Consider the following 19,752-nt stretch of genomic DNA (forward strand, 5'->3'; position numbering starts at 1 on the left):
TTTATTGCAACACCTTTGGCAGCATGCCTAGGGAACTAGATTCAATTCACATCAAGGGAATTACTATTCCTAGTTTATATATTTCTTTTTGCCATTTGGGACTTGATCATCAGGGATCTTGATGTCAATTAAAGGACAAACAGACAATTTAGGGAGGGCACATATTTTCTTCTAATAGTGTGGGGGGTGCTGTTGTTAATCTTTTCTTGTACTGACTCAGATACTGTTTTTTTATTGCTGCAGATTTGGAAGATGACACCCCAGAATTTGTGCTTTTCTCATGGATAGTTGATTAGAGTTTGGAAGAGTATGACGGGAGTGGCAATTCCATTGTTGGATGTTTCAAGCCACTCCTCCAGAGCCAAGAAATTACCTCCCTCAAAGGCTACAATACGATGCATGTTATGAATTGTGTCTCCTTGGCCAGTGAAAAAGAAAATGGGGATCTCTCTGCTGCAGCTGGATTAATGATTGGGCAAACACCCCCACCACCTCCACCACCCCCGCCACCACCCCCTCCACCATTACCATGTTCAGACAATGGGTGTCCTATTCCTCCCCCTCCACCTCTGCCAGGGGGTCCTCCTGTACCACCACCCCCTCCAGGACTACCTCCTTCTTATGTGAATGGACACGGCCACCTTAGTAAGAAAAAGAAAATGAGGAGTTTTTTTTGGAAAACAATTCCAGAAGAGCAAGTTCGTGGCAAGACTAACATCTGGACAATTGCTGCAAGACAGCCACAAAAGTATCAGATTGACACAAAGACTATTGAAGAACTCTTTGGGCAGCAAGAAGAGAACAAATCACCGGTTTCTAGAAGAGGTGGATCTTTAAATGCTTCCTTCAAAGACACGAAAGAAGAGGTAAGAATGGAGCCTGGAGGAATTAACCTTCACTAACCCCCACTGTGGGCGTGCAAGCATATAGTCTTCCAACTTCTGCCATGATTCTATAATTCCACTAGGGAAAAGGTAACGTTTGGCTTGGTGATTTCTCTTCCTTGTGGATCCACTGGTGACTTTGGCCTTAGTCATTGATAAGTCCATTTTGTAGGTGGTGATTTTACCCTGCTACCCTGTAGCATCATCACATCATGGAAAGAGTATTGCTTTAGAAGTTAGAAGTGCTGGGTCCTGGGCATTTTCATCTGTGAGATCTGTGAGATCATGTGGGATCTGGGTCTCAATACCCTCATCTGTAAAATGAAGGGGTTTGGCTAGACAGCTTCTAGGGTCCCTTCCAGAATGAACCTTCTGTGTTCCAGTGGCTTGTAGCCAGCCTGTGCTTTAGTCAATAATTTCCTTTCCTGGAAAGTGCTCTTCTTCCTTTCTCATGTGTCTGTCATGTATCGTTTTGTATCATGACTGCTTGTGCACATAGGAGATTCCCCTGCTGTATCGTGGATTTTGCAAGGACGGAGACTGTGGCTTCTTTCAGTTTTCTGTCTTTCCTAGTGCCCAACTCGGTGATCTTAGGTAACGGGGACTTAGATGCTCCTTGAAGGGAACGTTGGCGAGATCCTCTTGCATTCATTTCCATTCACTCCAACATGCTTTAGGATTTTGCTATGATTTCCCCCTACCCTTCTATTGCTGGCTTTAAGGCAATTTAAGTAACACATCAGTGTGCAAACAGAGCATGTCGCAAAGAGTGAATTGCCTGAAGAGGAAACATGATGAAGGCTAAGAATTTTAAGGAGGCAAGAACCTACAGCAGCCTTTAGATGTCTGTTGCAGATGCAGAATTGGGAATTGTATGTCTAGGTACACAGCTAGTCATAAAAAAAGAATGAAGAATTCTCCTTATTAAATGGAATGGTAGGGTAATTGAGAATATTGCATCTTCACTAAGGATAAACATGGGTGATGTCAAATCATTTCACCTTTTATCCATTGTAAACAAGGAAAATGGGTCAGAGATGGGGCTGGCAAGATAAGGTTTGGGTAGGGCCTGGAGAATGCAGCAGGAGCGATGTAGATGTACTGTGTATGCATTATTGAATTTTGGGGCTAACAGACTTGACCTCTTTCCTTTCTGGCCCAGGAACTCGTTAACTCACTATAGCCAAGCCCATACTAGGCCAGCAATTCACTTGGGAACTCTTGTGTGATTCTGCTCTCTGACTAAGATTTAAATAAAAATGCTTTATTACAAATTTGTTATTGAACATCAATACAACTCATTAAACTTGCTCTGTAACTATTGACATTTAAATTAATTTCAAAGAATCAAATATCATAACTTTTCAGGCTCTCCCTTGAGGACTCCCATCAGGATTCTTTGTCCATTCTAATTTATTTTTTCTCTTCTCTTCCCTTGTGGTAGTTAGTGTGTACTCTCATCTCGTTCTGCTTTTCCTCTTTTGCATTATTTCATCAAGGTCTTTGCAGGTTTCATTATAGACCTCATATATGTGAGTCTTAATTACATAATAGTATTCCATTACATTAACGTACCTTTCCCTTATTTTTGGACATTTAGGTTGCTTCCATTACAAATAATTCTGTGAAAACCTTTGAACAGATTGTTCTTGTTTAATTTTTTAATAACAATTTCTTGGTTTATTTATGGTAATGGAACTGTTTGGTCAAAGGATTGTTTTTGTAGCTTTTTCTGTGGTCAAAGATTTTTTTCTTAAATTAGACTGTAAACTATACCAGAACTGTGACTGTTTATACTTAAAGTAGATCATTGTTATTTGTAAGAAACACCCACATAGTAAAACCAAGAGACTTTTGTTTGGGTTAATACAGGCTAACAGACCAAATTAGGCATCAGGAAATTTCTAGGAGAAATCTTTTCATTTTTCTTTTTCATTAGATTGTAAGCTCCTTGAGGGCAGAGACTGCCCTTTTTTTGTACCCTCAGTTAAGACATAGGGTTAGGCACATAGTAGCACTCAATGTTGATCGACTAATTTATTGATTTTAATTTTGAAAGAACAAGTAAGTTATTTCTTCTTCAGTTCCCTCACCCATGCTTCATCAGGGAAACAAAAATACTGTAGCCTACAGTATCTCTGCACCTGTAGATCTCCTCATCATTTAACAAATCGTTCCCTGGCTCCACTTATCAGCCAGAGCAATAGGAAAACACCAAAGATTGGATCTGTACCATGTGAAAATTAGAGTGTACATCCCAGGGAAGCACATGATTGGCAGAAAGGGCTAGAGAAGACACAGGGGCCACTACTATCTCCTGTGGTTTTGCAAAGAATGTGCCTCATTGTTTCTGAGGGGTGACTGCCAGTTGAGTCAGATTGGGTGGTGGCCACTGTGGATGGGAAAAGACTTGCCAATGTTGCTCCCACAAGGACTTGATTGATTCTAGCCTATGGTGACTCAGGAAAAAAGGAAGTCAAGCATTTAAGCAAATAAAAACTAAACTTTCAATGGGTCACCCTTAAATTCACTCTCGGTATCAAAGCAGTAGGAGCCAGGGTTTCCATCAAAGATTAGATCCACAAGTGATCTTCTGGTGGTGTGTGGACTGGTTTCTTTTATCATTGATGCTTATGATATGATGGTGCCTGTGTTTTTTGTTCCTGGTACGAGTGAAAATTTGCTTGGGATATATGCCCAGCTCTAAAATTAGGATCATATTAGTGCCTATGTTGGCATCTTAAGAACAGCAGTGTTTTTCTTATTAATTTTGGGGGTGGGAATCATCAGAGACAGTAGACAGGTGAGGAAGTTCATGGGCTCTTTTGTCCTTCTGTGTTCCAAGGTGTGATGTTTAAAATCTATATTGTGTGATCGCCTTAAATCAGAAGCTTCAGCACCAGTCTTTGGGCATTAAACATTTATTAAAGCATACAGGTATTCACATGGGGTTCTTCCTCAAGTCCTCTGCCATGAGCCTGCTTCAATCACAAACTCTCTAGCAAACTGATTGTAAAAGCTTTTTATAGATCCGGAGCATGGGTGGTCCTCGGTTAGCGTCATCCAAATCCATTGGTCATTGGACTTGAAGGTGGTCTCAAGTTCAAAGTCTAGCTTCTGAGAATAATACCTTCTTAAGGGCTAGCCAGGTGTAATTACAATCTAGTTAACTTGAAGTAGGCTAATGAGCAGTCAATCACTCTCACTGAATTTAGTTTAGATTAATCTCCAGGTGGGCCTTTGAGTATCTGCTAAATCCCATTATTTCATCACATTCCCCCCTTTGTTTCTTCTAGGAACAGGTGTTCCTTGATGAAACAATAAAAAATATATAATGTTTTTTAATATAAAATATATAAGGGAAAAGTTAAAAGAAGTTTAATGCTTGTATATCCAATTTTAAATCTCACAAAGGATAGAAAAGTTTGGAGAACCACAGTATTAGAAAGAAGAAAAGAGGAGTTGTCATGGATGGAATAGTAGCATAAACACCTGCTATCCCAGTGATGGCCAATGCAGAAGTATCCTTTGCAAGACAGAGCTTGAGGAGAATTGACCCTCATTTCACTTCTTACTTTTTGACAGTTGCTTGTCATAATTTGAATGAAAGAAGAAACTTCATGGGGTGATGGATAAAATGCCTCTTAGAGTCAGGAAGACCATTGTTCAAAACTCACCTTTCACGTTTACTAACTTTGGAAGCATGAGCAGGTCTTTTAACTTCTTGTGTTTTCTATAGCTACAATAAGAAATCTCAGGTCAGAACCTCTCTCACCCCAAAGTTTTGAGTGAAAGCAGTACTTGAAAAGGGAAAATGGGGCTCTGATTGTGTAGTCAAAGAACACATAAGAGGCGACTTATCAGATGGCCTAAACTTAATCACATTATTTAGCCAGATACAACTACTCCATTTATAGTAACTCTTTGAGGAAGTGACAGGTAGGGTCTGCTGCCAGATTATAGATCCTTCCTAAAAATAGTTTCCCCACAAATATGACCTCTGACAAATACATCAAAGTTTTATGTACTTTGTTTTTTGAATAACATAATTATATATTTAGACGTTCTAGAAGGTACCTTAGAGATCATCAGAGCCAACATCCCTCTTTTTACAGGTGAGGGAAAAGAGACCCCGAGAGGCAAAGTGATTTGCCTAAAGTTATACAGCTCTTATGTGGCAAGACCCAAGACTTGAATCTACTTTCTCTAGCTCCCAATCCAGTGCTCTTAATAGTGTACTTAGAAATTTTGAAGTACTTCCTATGTTACTCTTAGGGAGAGATGTTACATCATCATTGCCTTAGAAGTTGTAACTTAGCAAGGATAGGGAGCTAGCTGGCTCGCTAAACAAAGTCATTATCAGCAATCAATCTTCCTTCTCACATGATAAGCTATCAAGTGGAGTCTAGGGTTGAAAAGCAATAGTTCTTAATCACCTGTACTTGTGACCTGGAGAATGTACTGAGGAACATGCTGAGAAAAGGGACAGATTCTGAAACTGGAAATACAATTCTGACACGTTATAACATAGCTCATCGTTACCCAGATTTGGATAGATCATCCCTCCCTATGGAAAATATATGGTATTTGGGGTTTAGCACGCACTTTTAAAAGGTTCTAAAGTATAACAAATGGGTTCAACTATACTTCAAAGAGAGAAAAGGAGATTTTTCAGCCTGTCAGAACATCTGATTTGAAGAAGCTTCATTGCATACTAAAAGGACAATATATCTGAAATTCTAAATGAGAAAATGTTTAGGTAGGAAAAAAATGAGTGTTGAGATATGTTATTCTGTTCATTGTATGTTTGAAAATTCACAAGAAAAGATGCCAGGTGTGGTGGTACACATGATAATCCCACCTACTGGGGAGGCTGAGGCTGGGGCTGATGGGTCACTTGCCCTCAGGAGTTATAGTAGGACTGGAGCTGATCAGGAGTATGCACTGGTGGGCATCAGCATGGTGAGTGTGGCTGCCAGTGAACTGGTCCAGGTTGGAAATGGAGCAGGTCATAGTTTCTTTTTTTTTTTTTTTTGTGGGGCAATGGGGGGTTAAGTGACTTGCCCAGGGTCACACAGCTAGTAAGTGTCAAGTATCTGAGGCTGGATTTGAACTCAGGTACTCCTGAATCCAGGGTCGGTGTTTTATCCACTGCGCCACCTAGCTGCACCGCGTGCCCCCCCCCTCCCCGTCATACTTTCCATGCAGAGTAAGGAGTGGGTTCTGGGAGGTATAGGGAGATCCATTCTCCAAGAATGGGAGAAAGAGAGGGAGAGACATTCAGAGACAGACAGACAGAAAGGCAGAGAGACATTAAAAAGGGAGGGAAAGAAAAAAGATCATAGTTGAAAAGAGTGAGAAGAGTGAATATAGAGCATAAGAACAGAGTAACATCCCCAGAGTTAAAGCAATTGGGATTTATGAAAGAACAAAACCCCCAAATATCGAAGGTTACATCCTATGAGGACTAAGGTAATTTGAAGCTGATCACGTAAGTAATTGTAGTAATAAAAATAGTATACTGCACAAGAGGCTGGTTGTTGATCTGTGTGAGACAATGTGTTTATTTTTTCCCATGCTGCTCAGTGGTTAGCAGTGCTGCTCGGAATCCTATATGCTCAGATTTCATTTTATACCACTCCTAGGTATAGATTCATAGTCTAGGATTTTTGGATGAAGGAAGGGGAAAATTGAAACTATCCTTGATCTGGATTTTCCAGTTTTTGTTTATTTACCTTTTGGGGAAAATGTATAATTGTTTCACTTTGCACTTAGCAGACTGCAAAATGCAGGATCACATCAGATTTTCAGAATCTAAGGGGAAAGAGAAGAGGACAACCAAATGCCACTGTTACTAGGAGTCAGGGAATGAATAAACATTTATGTGCCAGGTGCTTTGCTAAGTGCTAAAAATGGACCATGTAAAAAGGAAGTCCTCATTTGGTTAGAGAGGAGTGGTTAAAAATACTTTTTCCCATTTCTTCTCCTAACGGTATGAGACAGATTTTTATGCATCTATAGAAGTAAGGACTGGACCTGAGATTTCATTTGTATGTGAAACTTCCAAGTAAGGAAAATCCTGCTATCAATATAGGTTGGTACCTCCTCTGCAATTTCTGATCACAGTTGATTAAAGCACTGAAATGTTAAGTGATATGCCCAGGGCCACACAGCTAGTATGAGTCAGAAATGGGGCTTGGTCCTCCCGTGGAAACTCTTTCCAAACCAATTGAAATGCCTTAAGAATAATTAAAAATTTATTTATTTATTTATTTGAAGCAATTGGGGTTGACTTGCCCAGGATCATACAGCTAGTAAGTGTCAAGTGTCTGAGGCAGGATTTGAACTCAGGTTCTCCTGAATCCAGGGCTGGTGCTCTATCCTCTGCACCACCTAGCTGCCCTCAAGCCTGCCACTTTCTATCTTCACTATTCCTGTTAATCCAGAATAGTTTATCCTCTGCTGTTGGTAGAATTCAGGCTAAATAAAGAATTTATGCAGATAATACTATAGAGACACAGGAAAGCCTCGGCTGTTACTTGGGATTTTCACACTTGGCAATGAGTAACTCCCTCAAGTTTATGTATAGCTAAACCAAATCGGAGACTTTAGACAATTCCTATTCTGTTCCTCATTTCCTGGGTTGATCAGATAATATCAGCTGCTTGGGTCTGCTTCTTTAGTGACATTGTTGCACTGGTCCATGTGTAGGTAATAGTCCAAGAGTCATAAAGGTACCCAGAGTTCAAGGTCCCCTTCACAAGAAGTCAGGGCTGGTTCTGACAGTGACTCCCTGGGGTATTTAGCTTGGAGATTGCCAAGCATTTAGAAAATGAATTAACCCCATTGACAGGGGTAGCAACCCCCTCCTTTTCAAGCACTTCAAGCACTTTCATAACTTAGTTTTGGAAATAGTGACATTCGTTGTTATTCAACAAGTATTCATATCTACAATGTATAAATATTCTGTGCTACAAAGATAAGCAAAACAGTTATCCTCAGAGAATTTACATTTTCCTGAGAAAGCAGTATGTGCATATGTGAATGGCTAAAAGTATATATCAAATAATTTTGATGGAATCACGAAAGGCCTTCCTCACTCCCATTGAGAAAACAATCAAAATCCATTACAAGTCTGTTCAGGCAAACAAAACAAATTTCCCAACTGACCATATCACACACACATACGCACACTTATATATGCCTCAATCTGTACTAATATACATATATATATATATATATATATATATACACACGTATAGATAGATCAGATACATACATACCCATGCCTCAGTCTATCTGATACATATCTGTATGTATTATATCCATATTCTTATCTATATCTACATCTATCTTTCGGCCTCAATCTGTATCTGAATCCAGCACCTCTCTTTCTGGAAATGGGTAGCATGTTTCATTATGAGTCCTCTGGAACTGTGGTTTTCATTTTATTGTTTAGAATTTCTAAGTCTTTTAAATTCGTTTGCCTTTACAATATTGTTATTGTATAAATTGTCCTCCTAATTCTTCTCACTTCACTTTGCATCAGTTCATACAAGTCTTCCCGAATTTTTCTGAAACCATTGCCGTCGTCATTTCTTACAATGCAACAGTATTTTTATTGTTGTTGTTGTTGTTTTTCTTTTTTAAACAGTATATTTTTTTACCACATTCATATGCTGTAATTTGTTCAGTCATTCCCCAATTGATGGGCATCCCCTCAGTTTCCCACCCTTTGCCACCACAAAAAGAGTTGTTATAAATATTTCATGTATGTGTGTGTTTTTCCTCTTTTCTTTTATCTCTTTGGGATATAGACCTAGTAGCTTTATCCCTGAATCAAAGGGTACATATACAGTTTAATAGCTTTTGGGGCATACTTCCAAATTGTTTTCCAGAATGGCTGGACCAGTTCATAGTTCCACCAGTAGTGCATTAATGTACCTGTTTTCCCACAGTCCCTCTAGTATTTGTCATTTTCTTGTAAGGTGGCACCTCAGACTTGTTTTGATTTGCATTTCTGTAGGTAGGTGGCACAGTGGATATATGGTGCAGGATCTGGAATCTGAAAGACCTGGGATCAAACCTGACCTCAGATGCTAGCTGTGTGATTCTGGGCAAGTCACTTCACCCTGTTTGCCTCTGTTTTCTCATCTCTAAAATGGGCTGAAGGAAATGGCAAACCGTTCTACTAACTTTGCCAAGAAAACCCCAAAGGGGATCACAAAGAGTCAGACACAACTGAAATGACTGAACAATAAATAACAAATTATTAGTGATTTAGAACATTTTTTCATATGGCTATTGTTAGCTTATATTTCTTTTTCTGAAAACTGTTTATTCGTATCCCTTGACTCATTTATGAATTTAAATCCATTTTGAATTATTTTTCTTCCTGGTGGTTTTTTTAAAAATGTATTACTAGATTTATTTTAGGCACCACAGATACTTAACCAAACACCCAGACACTCCCTCTACAAAATATATTTCCTAATCTATTGTTTTTTTAAGAACAAATTTCAATTGCTCCCCCCTTGTTTTTATATTACCTACATTTTCCACTGAATTCCTTTCCCTATCCCATCTCAGAGAATCATCTCTTATAATAAAGGACCAAAAAAGAGGAAGGAAAAACGATTTGGCAGAACAATCCAATATGTTGAAAAAATCTGGTGTTAATATGCACAATTCCAAGTAAATGGTCACCCACTTCTTCAGAGAAGCAGAAGGGAGAGGTGTTTTCTTATATCTCTTCTTTGGGGTCAAGCTTGGCTATCAAAATTTTGTAGCATTCATTTTCTTTTTTGCAGGGCAATGAGGGTTAAGTGACTTGCTCAGGGTCACACAACTAATAAGTGTCAAATGTCTGAGGCTGGAATAGAACTCAGGTCCTCCTGAATACAGGGCTGGTGCTTTATCCACTGCACTACCTAGCTTCCCCCAGCATTCATTTTCAATAGTTTTGTTGCTATCATTCTTTTCATTTATGTTAGTCATTGTATATATTATTTTCCTGGTTATGCTTACTTCACTTTGTTTTAGTTCATGTAAGTCTCTATTTTTATTTCTCTACAGTCATTTCTTACAGCACAGTAATATTCCATTACTTTCATGTACCACAATTTGTTTAGCCATTCCCTAGTTGGTGGATGTTTGTTTCTGGTTCTTTGCAACCACAAAACTTGCTACTATACATATTTTGGTGTATATGGGGCCTTTTTTTCCCAGACAGACTTCCATAGGGTAAATGCCTGGTGGTGACATTTTTGGATTAAAGAGGACAGATATTTAAATCACTCTTCATATAGTTCCACGCTACTTTCCTCAACAATTGGACTAATTCACAACTCCATCATCTTTCTATAACCTCACCAACATTGACTATTTCTTCTTTCATTATTGCCAGTTTGCTGAGTGCTAGGTGTGAGTTGTTTTGATTCACATTTATTTTATTACCAGGGATTGGGAGCATTATTTCATATTGTTGTTAATAGTTTACAATTCTTCTTTTGAGAACTGTCCATATCTTTTCATTCCTTTCCCTTCATCTACTGTGACAGTGCGGTTTGAGTCTTTACTGTTGTGTTTGACCGGAGTTTTGTTGCCTTTCCATGTTGACACTGTTATAGCAATGATTTGTATTGTTCTCCTGGATTCATTCTGTCCCAGTTCAGATGAATTTTTCTATATTTTTCTGAATTCTTCATGTTCATTATCCTCCATAGTGCAGTAATATCCACTTCATTAACATAGCATAAAGTGTTTCACTCTAATAATTGAGCATATATTTTGTTTCTAGCATTTAGCTGTCACAGATGCTGCTGCTGTGAACATTGTTGTACATGAGGGTTTTTACTTGCTGTCAATAACAACCTTTGATATGGTCCCAGGAGTGGACTCATTAGGTAAAAGCTATAAACAGCTTAATAACTCTTACGTAATTTCAAATTGTTTTTTTTTTTCCAGAACAGGTGACACAATTCATAGCTCTGGTAGTAAATTAGCACTCCTGGATTCCAACAGCTGCTCCAATGATGAGTTTTTCCCATCTTTTAGAATTTTTACTAGCTTGATAGATGTAAGATGGTGTCTCAGAGTGGTCTTAACTCCCAGGTCTCTGATGATTAGTGATTTCGAACATATTTTCAAGTGGTTTATACATCTTATTTTGAAAGCTTTATGTCCATTTAGAAGCATTTTACTTTGTCTTGTGCCTTTGTCACACATTAGGAGAATTGAGTTAATGTTACTAAGTCAACTCTTTGTTTATGTGAACTCCCTATTTTAGGGGAGCAGAGGGGGGATGGATTCATTTTGTAGGACAAACCTGAAGAAGGCAGGAGCAGTTCATATCAATAGGGACAAAATTGTGAAATGGAGTATTGGGGGAAGTATTCTACAAAGCATTCAACCCTCTGTTTCAGTGGTTTTTGGTGGAGAAAATAATAGAACAATGGAGAATTAAGGGATGAGGAAGATATTCTTGGTATTTGAGGACTGGGCAACAGTGAATGGATAAATTAGGAGCTGATCTAGTAATCTCAGAGAATCAATCAACAGACATTTATTAAGCCCCTATTACATGGCAGGAGCTATTATGCTAGGTGTTATGGATACAAAGGTAAAAATGGAAATTGTCCCTGTCCTCAGTAAACTTACAGTCTATTGAGAAGTGAAAAAAGCATAAAGGCAGAGGATTGCATGTGTTCTTTTCAGTAAATTAAATACAAATGCACACTAAAACTTGGTAAATTAAGGTGTATGTTGTTGTTTGTCCTTTGTTATCAAAGAGGACCATAACAGATGTCATGACTTTCAATGAATTGGATTTAAATGAGGGAGGGCTGTGCAAGGTCAGCAACAACCTCCCTTTCTCTTCCCAAGCCATCTGGGTCCAGTGGCAAGATATACATCAGGATGATTGGAGATGGCCTCAGTTTAAGGCAATTGGGGTTAAGTGATTTTCTCAGGGTCATACAGCTAGTAAGTGTCTGAGGAGATTTGAACTCAGGTCCTCATGACTCCAGGGTCAGTGCTTTATCTACTAAGCTACCTAGCTGCCTCTATCTAGTGTATGTAGAATAAATATGAGTGTAGTGGAAAGAGCCCTGGACCGAGAATCAGAGGATTTGGGTTCAGATCCTGGCTCTACTATTTGTTTGTTCGTTTGTTTTATTTTTGCGGGGCAATGAGGGTTAAGTGACTTGCCCAGAGTCATATAGCTAGTGTCAAGTGTCTGAGGCTAGATTTGAACTCAGGACCTTCTGAATCCAGGGCCAGTGCTTTATCCACTGTACCACCTAGCTGCCCCTCTACTATTTATTAAGTAGTATGATCTTGGACAAGTCACTTCACCTATCTGGGACTCAGTTTCCTCACCTTTAAAGTGGGAAGATTGGACTAGATTAGGGATTTTAAAGCTGGGATCCGCAAGGACTGTGAATAGTTTTCAAGGAATCTGTGAACCTGCATGGGGGAAAATGACATCTTTATTTTTACTAACTTCTAACTGAAATCTCTCATGTCTTTCAATTATGAATTTAGGCCAAAAACCACGACTCTGAGCAGGGTCAATAGGCTTCATCAGACGGCCAAAGTGGGGGTTCCATGGTACACAAGAGGTTAAGCAGTCCTGGACTGGATCATCTCTTAGGTCATTTCCTCAAAATTTATGATCCTATGATCCTAAATTCCCATTCTTTTTTCTCTTCATCATGCGATCTTTCTTTGTGACAAGGGAATAAGATTGTTTTTGAAATTCCTCTTTCTCATTCTTTCTCTCCTTCCCCTTGCCTCCCTTCTTTAACTCTGAAATCAGACCCAAAGTTCTTGGTGGGAGTACTACTAAGGAGTCATCTGCTGTTGCTTTTTTATGACTAATAGCATGATATGATAGCAATGAAATGAAATATATGACTTGGCCTTATAAATCAAGAGATTGTTTATTGCCTGTCATCAGAAAAACTCCACCAAATTCAGTCTTGCATAGAGAAGAAGGTGACATGCCATTGGTTAAATTGGTTTTGTATCTTCTTAGAGAACTACATAAGGTCACCGACAGAGCCAGGAAACTTTAGTTTGTAATTGAATTCTCTTTTGTTCAGAATGAATAACATCCATCTGGAAAGGAAAAGGGTTAAAACAACATTCTTATTTGTAGCAAGTCTCCACTTTATTAAAAAACAAATGGAAAAAATTGTTTCCCCTAATCTTTCTTCCCTGCATCCTGGATTTTTACTTCTAGAGAAATTAAAGACTGCCGCCCCCCCTTCCCCCCAAAGTTCAATTCAGCCTGTTTTCCAATCTGATTAACCTTATCTAATTAATTACTTATGGTGATGCATTTGAAAGCAAACCAATGACCCTACCTCAAAGGAAAAATGTGTCAAATGAAGAATTTAAGCACCCTGGAACGCTGTAGGATTTCAAAATATTTCTGCCTGAGGGAGACATATGAAACAGGCGTTTGCATTTCAATAATACAGCAGAGTAACTGTGGAAAGAAATCAGTGTTTGCATTTTATGCTATGTGGGTTATGCTATTTCCAACCTTTTAAGAACTTCCACAGTAATAAATGTATTTGATTTTGTGATACCTCCCTCCCTCCCCTTTCTCTCTCTCTCTCTCTCTCTCTCTCTCTCTCTCTCTCTCTCTCTCTCTCTCTCTCTCTCTCTCTCTCTCTCTCTCTCTCTCTCTCTCTCTCTCCTTCCTAAGTAAGCTATTGGACAAGTATTTATTTTTAAATAAAAGAAAATTTAACTTATTTTAGGGAGGAATGAGGTATGGAATGGAGAATTTCATGAAAATCCTTGGAATATTTAGAGATTTCCTTTACCATCTCCCAACCAGGATTGGGAATCACTGTTTATTATAAACCTCCACTATTAGATTTAACTCTCTCAGTTCAGGCCTTACTATAGCATAGACTCAGACATCTGTTTCTGAATGAATTGTGGCTATTAATAGTGGGTGGGCCGTATTGTTTCCAAGAAAAGACCACTTCCTCCCCCCTTCTTAAAAAGAAATGGATAATCCTTCATGTTGTAAAAGAGAGCTGTCTAGACCATCAGTCCTCACACTTATGTGCTTGAAATTGGCTGAAAAACTAATTTTGTTTGATAGGTTTTAGTGCTTTCTTTTTTTGTTGGTGTTCTAATAATCTTGTGGGTTTTTTCTCCCCCAGATTTCTGTCTTGGATGCAAAACGGTGCATGAACATTGGGATATTTCTCAAGCAGTTCAAAAAGTAAGATCTCTTGTTGGCATAAATTGCATGTTGACAGCACTGCTGTTATTAAGGAAAGTTTCAAACCTAGGGTGTGACAGAGGGATTAAATTTTAATGAGTGAAAATCCCTTTTTAGATGGGGTAGCTGATAATGTTGCCTGAGTATGTCACTGCTGTTCCAGCCCATGAAAAAATAGGCTAGTGACTTTAGACGCTGTAAGAATTTCCCTGGGCTATACTTGAATTCCACTGTGTCAGTAGGTTGGCAGGCTTCTAGGTACCCTTGCCCTTTAAGTGTATGTTGAAACTGGGGGTGCAAAAATCTGTTAAATACAAGAGATCTATTTAAAATGAAGTAGTCTTGAGTCACGTTTCCTTACCACCACCCCACAAAAAAAAAGAAAAAGAAAAATGGAGTTTGGGTAAGAAAGGTCAAAGAAGTTTTTACTTAATGGCCTTTTTCAGAACCACAAGAAAAAAGGGGGGGGGAATACACAACAGCTGTGTCTGCTTTGAGGTTCCTTGGGTGGCTAGCGGCTTGTTTTCTGTGTAAAGGCAACATTGAACGTTGCATTAGAAAGAGTCACGCTGTTTCCCTGGCAATCTATGCTGCTGTTGGGAGCACTGGTACAAAGTAGCTTGTCAAAATGGGGAGGTTGTGGGCTTGAAAGGGTGTGTGTTTAGTTTGGGCAGGGGAGAGGGGTGTCTGTGTCTCTCATTTCCCCTGGATTATACCTACTGTTGCTACTAGCAAACATGTAATAGGATTTGGTCCACTATTTCTTCAAGGTCTCCCCAGTCCATAGTCGAAGATATCCACCAAGGAAAAGGGGAACATTATGGATCGGAAACATTGCGAGAATTTCTTAAGCTTTTGCCAGAGTCAGAAGAGGTAACTTGGTTTTGGGGGGGGAGGGAGGGGTTCTGGATGTGGGCGTTGATTGCACTCACTCTCCTCTTAGTGTGATGGAAGTAGATTTGATATTTCAGGAGTATCTCTTCTCATGCTGAAAGGTCTCTGTACTGATCACTCTTTTGTCCACATGAGGACTGCTGGTACATGGGAGCTACCCAACAAATGCTTACTGATGATTAGTGTATATACTAAGAGAAATCCGCATTCCTCACTGGTAAAGACCCAACATAGTTAAGATCCAGTATAAATTATGTGACACTTTAGAGTTCCTTTTACAATCTCAAGACGCTACAGATATTAATCTTACCCCATGTAAATTCCCCTTTAGTTTACCATTGGGTACCATTCTGTACCAAAGTACAGAAAGAACTATAGGTTGTTAAGATGAATTTAAAATGCTAAGTTATGCATTAAAACATAAAGAATATAAAAATAAAGAGGATAGGCTTGGTTCATCAGATTATGGTCTCCTTTGCCTCAGTTACAGGTTTTTTTTTCCTAATAGGAAAACATTTGAGAGAAGCAGAGTGGAGTAGTAGAAAGAGGGACGGCCTCAGAGTCAGAAAGATGTGAGTTTAAGTCCCACATCTGACACATACTGGCTGTGTTACCCTGGAGAAGTCACTTAACCCCTTAGTACTCTGGGTAACTTTCCAAAACTTTTAAGCTCCAGAGAAGCCCCAGTCTGCATTGATAAGTTCTCCTAGGGAGTTCCCTACAGCAGTAAAAATCACTGGCCTGGTTCCTGCTCCCTCAAAAGAAAACACTTTTGGGTTAGTTAGGTGGCACAATGGACAATACACCAGCCCTGGACCCAGGAGGCCCCAAGCCCAAATCCATCCACTGTGCCACCTAACTAACCCATGATGACATCTTTAAAATAGGGATGAGGTGTAGGAGGAATAGACTGGGGGAAGGGGAAGAGGAGAGATGGTCTGGGGAGAGGTAGTTCACATGAAGGAAACAAGAAAAAAGCTTATGGAGGGGAGGGAAGAGGGGGAAGGAATTGGGGAGTGAGTGAACCTTAATATCATCAGAATTGGCTCAAAGAAGGACTAACATATATACTCAAGTAGGTATAGTAATATATTGTTGCCCTTAGGGAGGGGAAGGAGGGAAGGGCAGATTGGGGGAGAGAGCAGTAAAAAGCAAAATTGAAGAAGGTGAAGATGTTCTGCATTACTTCACAAGTATGACATATTGAATTGCTTGATTTCATAGGGAGAGTTGAGGAGGGAGGGAGGAAGAAAATTTAGAACACAGAATTAGCTCAAAGACCTTAATCTCATCAGAGTGGGTTCACGGAGGGAATAACATTCACACCCAATTGGGAGGAGTAATCTATTTAACCCTACAGGAAAGTTGAAGGGGAAGAGGATTAGGAGGGAAGGTGAAAGAAGGGAAGGCAGGAGCGGGGGAGGGGGGCAGTCAGAAGTAAAAACACTTTTGAGGAGGAATAGGTTAAAAGAAGATAGAAAATAGAGTAATATCATGGGAAGGAAATAGGATGGAGGGAAATAGTTATGATGATTGATTATAATGGCAAAATGTATGGTACCTCTTTTGCTGGGCTATTTTGAAGAAAATTCTCTGTCAAGTTTAAGGTACTATATACAGGTTATGATGAACAGGATACTATCAGAAAAACCTGGAAAGACCTACATGAACTGAAGCAGAGTGAAATGTACTGTATACAAAATAACAGGAATAGTGTAAGATGATCTGCTGGGAAGCATGTGGTTATTTTCAGCAAGGAAATGATCCAATATAACCCTGAAGGACTTATGAAAATGGCAACCCATCTACAGAGAAAGAACTGATAGTATCTGAAAACAGATGGAAACACATTTTTTTTTCCTCCTCTTTGACAATTTCTCAATCTGAAGTTTTAGTTTTTTTGACTGTTTTCTCTCGCAACCTAGCTAATGCGGGAATGTTTTCCATGACTACTCATGTATAACTTGAAATGCTTGAATTCTAGTGGGTGGGTGGGGGGGTGAGAATGGAGGAGGAAGTTGGAACACAAAGTTTTTAAAAAATTGATGTTAAAATCTGTTTTTACATATATTTTAGAAAATAAAATTCTATTCAATATTTAAAAAAGAAAAAATAAAGAAAACACTTTTGAAACTGAAGAAAGAAAAGCTATAGAGCTATTTGTAAATAATCTACCAATCCAAATGACTGAAAAGTGAAAAAGAATTCGGTGTAACAAACTGTCTAGTCTGAGAAACAAAACTAGATTGATTAATTTTCAGAGTAAATTGAGGGAGTAGGGCACAGTGAATTAACAAACTTTACAGGGTGATCAAAAGTCCTGTGACATAACCTCAAATTATAGAGAAAATCCAACTTGTGTGATCTACCTAAATTATGACACTTCCTCTTTTCTGCCTTTTGTACAACTGGCTCTCCTAGTAATTCATTAGCAAGCCCATTCACACATTCTGATGGGATCAGTGAGAAACTAGCTTAAAAGGTCAAGTTTAAGGACTTAATGGTAGCTTGGCATTTTAAATGCATCTTCACATCTAGAATTCTTAGAATTCCCAATTATAAAATAAAGAGTAGTTTACACAGGGGAAGATGAATTTTAAAAAGCTTAGTTAATATTTGAATATTTGTGAAGAGTCTTGAAATAGTAAAAGGAACTCTAAAGGTATCATACTATAATTTATACTGGATATTAACTATTTGTATGTTTTTATTGGTGAGGAGTGTTTATGCATTTCTGTTATGACGCACATAATCTCATTAATTCACACAGTATCAGTTCTCCTTTCTTCACTGTGCAGTCCTCCCATGCCTGTTGACAGGAACTGTGGCTACCAAAACATTCATTACTTGGTATTCAGCCTTCTAGTGATGTCTCTTTCTGACCTTAAGTCGGCTGGTTCTTGGATCCCAGAGTCAGCCACAGACACAGTCTGTCCCCTTGGCCATACTTGAAGCTTTTCCAATTGACTTAGTGGGAGCTGTCAGAAGCCTGGTATAGTTTTTGAGATGCTCAGATCACTACCACTTCTCAGTGAGGCATCAGAGTAGAACTTCAATGTGGGTACTAGTTTATACATGTTATTTTGGCCAAAACAAATAAATAAATAAAGCGTGATTTTATCATAGCTTTAGCTCATATTTAGGGGAAATCAGAGCTTTCTATGGGCTTTTCTTTATCTCAAGAGGATCTAGTAGAGAGCTAAATAAGTGAGTCACTTATTAAGTGCTTACTATATTTCAAGCACTCTTCTCCCTACTGGTGATACCAGTACAAGAAAGTAAGATGGTCTCTGGCCTCAACAAGCTTCTATGTTAGCAGAGAAAGACATCACATAAAGGAGAGCTAGAGATAGTGGTGCTATTGATATTACTGGGAAGTGGGGAGATGCAAAGATAAATAGAGACTACATTTTGAAGTCCTGTGTTCAAATCTACCTCTGATGCCATGTAAGCGTGGGTGTATCTCTTAACTTTTCTGAGCCTCGACTTCCAAATGTGTAAATGAGATCATGTGTATAAAATACTTTTCAAACCTTACACTACACAAACTTTACAACTATAACTGTCAGTTGTTATGATTGTTGAAGAGCCTGAAGGTTACAGAAGTCTTAGGGGGGAATAAAAACAAAAATAATTGTCCAAAACATTTTATTTTAAAGTTTGTTTTTCTCCCCAGAACACCGTGAGGACTGTCAGCTTTGTCTAGAATCATAGTCATTGGATCTTAGATTTAGAGCTGGGAGGGACCTCACAGGCTGCATAGCCCATTGCCTTATAGATGTGGAAAATGAGATCTGAGGAAGTTCAGTGACTTTCCCCCAAACCACACAGGGACCAAGCATCAGAGCATCCTCTGGCTCTGATTTCTTACCTTAGGTGGTTGGGTTAGCCCATCCCTGGCCTGGGAGCAGAATCCTTAAATTCCTTCCCCAACTCTGAAATCAGCAGCAGCTGTCTACATTGCTTTCCCTGGTGCAGGATCATTAGCCTTCCAATCTGACAAGCCCTGTCATACTCCTTGTTTACAGTACTTACTGTTGGTTCTAACTCACCACACCCTCCCCACTCAAACTGTGAGCTTCCTTCATCAGGAACTCCCTGACAGTCCCTGGACTGACTCCCCATGCCTCCCCTCCCTAAACAACTCCAGCATATCTATAGAAGAGTAGCAGCGAAAGGCTGGTGACTGATGTCCTGAACAAGAATGAGTTTTTGTTGGGGGCCTTAGTACCATGTGGCTTCGGTACCACAGGACCTGAAGCTCATCGTACCCTTCCTTTTTCTGAGGATTAGGGTGGCCATGAACTCTCAGTGCCAGAAAAACTAGAACAGAGGGTTGATTGTTTTGTGGGGGGACGGAGTGGTAGAGGGATAAGGAGAAAGGAGGGAAGAGTAAAATAGAAGCAGTGCCCAAAAGAGAAGGTGAAGAATATGAGAGGCATGTTAGTGGTGGAATGAACCATCGTTGACTGGAGCGACGATGTCTGTGTTCATTTGTGGAATAAAGAATAGTGAGCTGACGTGGCATAGTGGAGAGGGCATAACTGGGTTCAGATCTCATCTTCCTAGCTATATGGCTCTGTGCAAGATGCTTAATCTCTCCGTGACTTAGTTGCCTCATCTGTAAAAGGAAGGGATCTGGATAAATCTATAATCCTAAGTATAGTATAGTATTGGATAATACAAGATTTACAAAACATTTTATATGTATCTTCGTTTGATACTCAT

General features: G+C 39.2%; 1 protein-coding gene across 1 annotated transcript in view; it reads left to right on the forward strand.

Annotated features, from left to right (window-relative positions):
- The window catches only part of FHDC1 (FH2 domain containing 1), a 60,569-nt gene that overhangs the window by 10,261 nt on the left and 30,556 nt on the right, over window positions 1-19,752 (forward strand). Inside the window, exons 2-4 of the mRNA XM_043973211.1 lie at window positions 244-866; window positions 14,069-14,130; window positions 14,901-15,003. Of these exons, the coding sequence (XP_043829146.1) occupies window positions 396-866; window positions 14,069-14,130; window positions 14,901-15,003 (636 nt within the window). The 5' untranslated portion in view covers window positions 244-395. The remainder of the gene's footprint in view (window positions 1-243; window positions 867-14,068; window positions 14,131-14,900; window positions 15,004-19,752) is intronic.

Source organism: Dromiciops gliroides, chromosome 6, assembly GCF_019393635.1.
Source record: "Dromiciops gliroides isolate mDroGli1 chromosome 6, mDroGli1.pri, whole genome shotgun sequence".
NCBI lineage: Eukaryota > Metazoa > Chordata > Mammalia > Microbiotheria > Microbiotheriidae > Dromiciops > Dromiciops gliroides.